At 42.8% G+C, this 7,370-nt stretch overlaps 1 protein-coding gene across 1 annotated transcript in view; it reads left to right on the top strand.

Annotated features, from left to right (window-relative positions):
* Positions 1–5,539, top strand: part of LOC109857581 (5'-3' exoribonuclease 2 homolog) — a 25,287-nt gene extending 19,748 nt beyond the window's left edge. The window contains exons 16-17 of the mRNA XM_020434044.1: positions 4,496–4,719; positions 5,065–5,539. Coding sequence (XP_020289633.1) covers positions 4,496–4,719; positions 5,065–5,130 — 290 coding nt within the window. The 3' untranslated portion in view covers positions 5,131–5,539. The remainder of the gene's footprint in view (positions 1–4,495; positions 4,720–5,064) is intronic.
* The last annotated feature ends 1,831 nt before the right edge of the window (positions 5,540–7,370 follow it).

Genomic DNA, 7,370 nt, shown 5'->3' with positions numbered 1-7,370 from the left:
GAGAGAGAGAGAGAGAGAGAGAGAGAGAGAGAGAGAGAGAGAGAGAGAGAGAGAGAGAAAGCGAAAGAAAAAATGCGGAAGAAGAAGAAATTAAAATGGCACTGCGACGATGAAGTGAAACGGATTAAAAAACGCACGGGAGGGAGGGTACATATACGGAGAGGTGGAAGCGTGAAGGGTGCACGGCGGCGATGCGGCAGAAGAATAGCGGAAAAATTACTGGCTGCCTGACTAACTGGCTTCATCGAGGAAAAGCCTTTTTATATTTCGCGTACGCGAACACGTGGTGGCCTCAAAGGCGCGCCTTCAGCTTCGAGTTCCATCGATCCTCCTCTCTCGCTCTCCCGCCCCTCCGCGTCCTCTTGCATTCCCCGCGCACGAGTGGTGGGCGGAACAAAGCTACCGGAAATCTCCCGAGTGGTACTTTGGCCTGGTGGTGGCGCCATCTTGTACCGGGTGCTGAGTTTTATGGAGAGAACGTGTACGCATTGTTCTTGCAACCAGGTAGTTCGTGGACTTTTTCTCTCTCTTTCTCTCTCTCTCTCTCTTCCTCTCTTTCTCTTTCTTTCTTCACCCCGTCTTCTACTTCCTCTCTCTCTCTCTCTCTCCCCTCTTCTCTTCTTCTTTATTTCCTTCGACGTCGCACGCAGATTTTATCGGCGAAATTCAGCGGAAGAACATCCGAAATTAGCGAGACGATAATTATCACATTAAAAGCGACGCTGATTTTCGCAATTTTTCCACAAATAGACGCATCATCATACACCTCAGTAACACACAGTTCATTGGGCGAACGCAATTCATTTGCGATGTGTTTATTTAAATTTTTGTTTATCGCTCACAAAAAGAGCAATAATCCATGCCGGAAATTCCGTTCAATTTGTTCGTTATTTATCTCTTTTGTTAAGAGAAACTCCATATAATGTGTGCTTTCACATAGCTTGTCATAAAAGCGAGACAAAGTGGAGAGAGAATCGTTTATGTAGCTTACCTTTTACTTACACGTGCTGTGCAATGTTTACTTACACCCACCTAAGCACATAAGGCCGAGAGGAACTGTTTGATATGAATATATAATGTTTACATAAGAAGAAAGGATGGCGATATCTAAAAAAAAAAGAAAAAAAAAAAAGTGGAGAGGTCAAGGTTAGTTATACCAGCTATTCCGGACGCATTGGTGTGTGTATGTGTGTGTGTCTGTGTGTTCATTGACTCGACCTTATAATTATTCCAAGTGTGACTTCGGAGTTCCACTCCGATATACTTGTCTAAAAATGTTCTCTTCTTCCCTCTTCGTCGCAGACACGGAAATAATCTTGGAACGCGATACACCTTCCGCGATGCGCGAAAATCCTTAAACTTCAAATGTTCCTCTGAACACCACCTATGTACGTGTCCGGAACGAACGTTTTACCCATCATCCAGATAAAAACGCATTTTACACAAAGAAAATTATTTAATGATAATTTTTAAACGCACACATCACTCTCAAAACTGATAAAGAAAAAACATGTCCGATTTTTACTGGACGTTCGTTTACTGACGACAATTCGTTTTGCCCGCTCCGCTGTGTGATCGGCAACGCGCGCGCACGAATCCGTCGCGGAAGAAACTCGAAGAAATAAAGATCGTATGTATACCATCTAGTTGCTGACGAGTGGTATATTTATATTTGATATGGACAAAAGATGCAGCGACCGAAAGGGAAAACAAAGTAATACCCCCGGACGGGGGTATACGACAGGTCGTATAGACGGGAAAATGTAATTTCAGTTTGAAACAGGAACGAGGAGAGAGAGGCCCCGACCCACATCGAGATTTTGAGTGTTTGTACTGCTGACGTGGCAATCCAATCCAATCCAATCCAATACCCATTGCGGAGTAGGTACCTACGTAGCATGCGTATATATATATATACCCATATATATATATATATATATATACACATATATACACATGTGTGTGTGTGTGTTCGCGGCGTATATAGGTACATATGAACGAGTCGTCTTTCTTTCTCGTTCCCCCTCTTGCCTTTCTGTCTAGTTTCCAATACAATTTCGCTTCCGACTCGAACAGACGAACTTCCATTTCTCTCTCGTAACGAGAGAGAGAGAGAGAAAAACCGCCATTTTCCCTATTCCGTGCCGATTCTTGCATCCATTCAGATGTGCTTATTACGGCGACGATTCGTTCGAACGACGATATTTGTTATTCCCACTCTTGCGCTAATTATATATATATATACGTTTGCAAATTACGTTTTTATATATATTGCTCGCGGCGTTTTCCAAGTAGCTGCTTACTGTTAGTCGCCTTAAGATTTTTTTTTTTTTTATTGCAGTAAAATACTATTTTTGTTTTTCACAGTGTCACATAGAGACGTTGTATTCGCCATTAGTTGTATTTCGCCAAGGGCGAATAATGTAATCTCGAAGCGACTTAAAAACTGGTTAAAAAAAAATTGAATTTTTATTCGCGATTAAAATTCATGTTATAATATTGTCGAGCCATGTCGGGGGTGATTCGATACGCGCGCGCGGGCTTTGGTTCGCGATGGGATAGGGTTAGGAAACGAGGCGCTGAAACCGGCCGGAGCGGTGCGTTATTATCATAAACGCAACAATAACGAGGGATGATCCGGCGTGTAAACTGTTAAACCCTCCTTCCTTTCCCCCTATCGGAGCTTAAGGGTGAGGATTAATACCCGTGGGGGTTGGGCAGCGTGGGGCTGTCTGGAATCTACGGGGGATGTTATTGTTGCCGCGGAAGAATAGGAGGAAAACGGTGAGCGGCCGGGAAAATAGAAGAAAGAGAGAGAGAGAGAGAGAAGCAGAGTGTCTTCCTCTCGTCCTTCTTCTCTGTTTAGCATAGACGGATAGGAGTCTCCTAGCTGGTGTCCTGACGCGGACGAGGATCACCCCTTCGATGATATTGACGGTGGTGTTCGCCGCCTCCTATTACAAGCTCGATTGAACCAAACTATACGATTATCGTGCGTCAGTGATATCCTTTGTGCAATCTGGATCTCGGGGGTTAAAGAGTTACGCCACTTCGCGCGCGCGCGCGCGCGCTGGCGACAAAGTGAAAAAGATCGAGATTTAAGAAAATTTATATATTCGTCAATAAAGAGAGATTATTATATATTTCCTTTCCGCCGTTATACACCGAGCCGGTTATTATAAAATCGGTAAATCGACGAGGGGTGGGGCGAATTGAAATCATTAATTGTTATTTCGATTTTAATGCGCAAAGGCCGCGTTTGAAGAAGTCGATGAGAGAGAGACGCGCATATACGGGCCGCGTGCGCAATCAATCCAATTAAAATTGATTTCCACCCGCAGCGTGACACATCAAACAAACTACCTCGTGCTTACGATGCTTCCTCTTATTTCGAATTCCCCTTTTGCGCGCTCTTTCTCTCTTTCTCTCTCTCTCTCTCTCTCACCCTCGTAAAGCACCGCGCCAGCCATCCTCGAAAGCCGAGGCTATAAATATTCAAACAAGAAGTCATGGACCGCGCGCGACTACGCGAAACCGTTTTGTCCTTTTGTCAGCGCGATCATTACATATCGCTTCCAATTTTTCTCTCGACATTGCGCGGAGGAGAGACACGTATAAGAGGATTTGACGATTCGAGAGAGGAGAAGAGAGTACTCTTTACAGAGTCGCGGGAGCGACACACACGAGTAAGACGTAACGTTGCTTGTGCGAACATGAAGTTTTTTGTTCCATTACAAAAAAAAACAAAAAAACAAAACTCATCCTTTACATCCAATTTCGCATATTTGAGACGGTGCTTTACGTCGGTGATGACAAACAGGGAGTGTAAAAATGTTGTTTCGCACGTCTGCTCGCGCGATGTGTGACTTGCCCGTCGTTTGTATTTGCGCGTCGCGCCCTCCTCGAAGAGGAGCTTATAATTTCGAAAATCCGTTATTAATGACGGGTCTAGTTTTATTATGACGTTCCGGGCAAACGCCATGTACACACACACACACGCACGCTCGCGCGCACGCACTTGCGTGCGCCACCAGACGTTGTCGAGTCCTACGCATGCTGTGTATACATTATTTGGGAACCGAAGACACGCGTCGCGGCACGCTCCCATTCATCCAGGCAGTTTATATATTGCGTCTGTCCGTTTCCCCCTGTCCCCATCTCCGATACGTATTAATTGTTGGGGAATAATTACGCGTTCAGCGCATTTTAATTCGTCGGCGGCATATTTATCAGGGAATTAAAGTCTTATCGGATTTAACGTAAGTATCCCAGCGCGACATGTATGTGTGTACTCTCTCGTTATAATTATTTCCTTGACGAATGTCTAGCCGGTCCGCGAAACTTGTTCGATTCACCTTGCAATTGTTTTTTTTTTTTTGTAAACAGTCAAAAACAAATGTGTGTAAAAAAAACCATAATGTGTATAAAAATCTTTTTCTGCAGTTTGTGTTAACGCACTATCGTACGCGTTTTTTGCGCGCGTTCTGTTTCTCAGGCTATCGAAGTGACAATTATCACTCGAGATACAACAACGCGGGATCGAGTCATCAGATGCAAGGCAACAATCCGTGGACGTTCGGTTACGGTTCGCACCAGCACAATTACTCCTTCTCATCGATGGATCATCAGCAGCATCGCAATCATTACAACAATCATCAGTCGCAATCCTCGCGGAACAATTATCAGAGCTCGCAGCAAGGCTATCACACTCAACGTGGGGTATGTTTCCTTACGTATTTTTATATCTTTCTCACACGTTTCTTTCAATAAGAAAACAAATGTCCGAACAACGCCAATTCAATCTGTCTCACTGGTCGGACAGTTAATTAAAGAAATTAAAATAAAATATTTATGAAGTGTTAGACACACCAATAATTAAAAACAATATATATTCAAAAAAATAAAAATACTTAACAACATTGTGTCGTGATTGATATTCAAATATCTAATAATTATTTTTTTAATAAAATGTTCGGCCATCGAGACACTCACAGCAAGCAACAAATAACGCGTGATGACGTTCTGTTGGTTACACAAAAAAATGTTATTTATCTCGTATTACAGAGTTATTCTTCATCTCGAGGAGGAAACAACTCCGGCTATCGAGAGGGCTGGCGACGATCAATGTAAACATTATCAATGTTAAGTCGACTGTAACTTTTCGTCACGTATTGTGTAAAATAGAATCAGTAGAGAAACAATCGCGCATACTTATTTAAGGTTTAGGGAATATTTTACCTATGGTAATCAATATTAAAATCATTGAAATCTACTTTATACAATTACACGCATACAAATATTATCTATATAATATATATATATATATACACATATATATATATATTTTCTATCTAAGAGCAACGTATGTGTTTTATGATGCAATGCAAAAGCTGAAAGACACAGGAATCGACCTGTCGCAGGCTAATATTTTTGACAAGTTTAGATAAGAGATAAACGGAAAAATGTTCGCGTGCGATTGGTCGCGTAAAATGTTTATTATCACATAGATATATAAATGTAATTTATCGTGTATTTTATATTTAATGTTTTTTGAATGAACCCGCAGTAGTGACACACCATTGTTATCTGTAAAGTTGAAACAGTCGTCAACTCGATTGAGAATAATTCAATGCGTCGTCGCATCTGAATTTTTTCACACGAGCGAATGCAATTCGCACTTGTGTGTTAAAAAAAAAATATTTAAATTCCAAAAGAAAAATAACACAATGTAACGATCGATGTTAAACGAATTACCATCGCGTCGCTATTTAAAAATTACACATCACTTTCTCTCTGTATCGAAATATACGATATTTACTTACAACAAAGACTGCTTCATTATTACGATAGATAATTAGGAAAACGTACGCGAAGATTGACAAGTTTTTACGTGGACGTTCGCGAGAAAACGTCGATCCGGACCAACTCCTGGATCCAACGCCGAGGTGATTTTGTTTCGCAATGATTTGAATTAAATTCACAGAAAGGTAAAAAGGGTTGTTTCTAACTCGTGGATTTTAAAATTCAATTCGAAAAATTAAAAATGTAATTTACGCTTGAAAACACATTTCGCACGCACATCCGCGAGCGGTTGGTTTTTAACCGCGACCCTTATTATTTTTCTCACACAGTTAATACGTTTTTAGTTAGTGGCCCCGAGACGCGTAACCACGGGTCATCGAGCCGTCACGTATGTCGGGGAGTGTGCTTCTCCAAGTGCTTCTCTTCACGGGGCGTATACGATGTTATCGCGTATTTCGTTATTGTCCCTTTGATGAAATAAAACTCTATCTACGGTGAAATCTACCCCCATAGCGGTTGCGCGGTTGCTTATCGGGCGCGCACCGCTCTCGCTCTTGATTCCTCTTCATGTTCCGCGGCCTTCTCTCTCTTTCTCTCGTTAACGTTCGTGCATCGGCACAATGCTTCCACATCCTCGTCGGATGCGAGTCCTCGCTCGCGCGTGACTACAGGCAAGTGCGAGAGAATCACTCACCCTCGGGATTGCTGCGCGACGTTGAGTTTTTTTTGAGAAGAAACAAAAAAACAAGAGGAGGAGAAATCGTCGAGAAATTTAAATCGATGATGATGACGATATTTAAAAAGAAACCATCGCGCGCGCGCGCGCGAAAAAGTGTGTCGCATTTTGAAGTGATCGATTTTTAATATACAATCCACAACATTCTTGTTTGCCGGCTCAGATTTTTCGTTTCTTGTCATAAAAGATGTGAAACATGTTGTTTTATATTTTTTTTTCGCGTAGATAATTCAAACTTTATTCTCGCCGGAATTTAATAAGATGGAGCGCGACGACGAACGAGGTCGTGGAACAACTCCTCCCGGAATTCATTCGCGTTAAATGTCTCGATGGCGGCTGGCGCAGATCCTAAACGCTAAGCTCGTTAGAGAGAAAAGATCAGCAGCCGCGGCACTCGACGTTATACGCAAATCTTGATCGTATATGCCCCGCGCAACGAGTATGCTGGTTAAGCGAGTAAAAAGAAAAGGAGAGAGAGAGAGAGAGAGAGAGAGAGACGCAAAGGGAGTAGGAAGAAACTTTGGTGTACGTAACTGGAGGCGGTCTGTTGGGTGGTTGAATTGTGAAGTAGAAGGCAGTGAGAGCCCTTATGCGCACGCATGGAAAAGAAGGTCCAGGTGCGCGCCCTCACCTCACACGACTGCGTGTACGACCGCACACGATAGCACATCGAAGCCTCTCTTCTCCACCTTTTGTCTCCTACTCTCTTTCTTTCTTTTTCTCCTCCTCTCTTCTCCTCCCACCCCTCCTTCCTCCTCCTCCTCTTCCTCCTCCTTCTTCTCTTCGTTCCTTTTCTTTTTCCCTTTCGCGTCCCCCCGTCTCGTTTTATATA

This window comes from Pseudomyrmex gracilis, unplaced genomic scaffold (genome assembly GCF_002006095.1).
Source record: "Pseudomyrmex gracilis isolate BER0280 unplaced genomic scaffold, ASM200609v1 scaffold_164, whole genome shotgun sequence".
Lineage (NCBI taxonomy): Eukaryota > Metazoa > Arthropoda > Insecta > Hymenoptera > Formicidae > Pseudomyrmex > Pseudomyrmex gracilis.
This window is presented reverse-complemented; position numbering and strand designations above follow the sequence as displayed.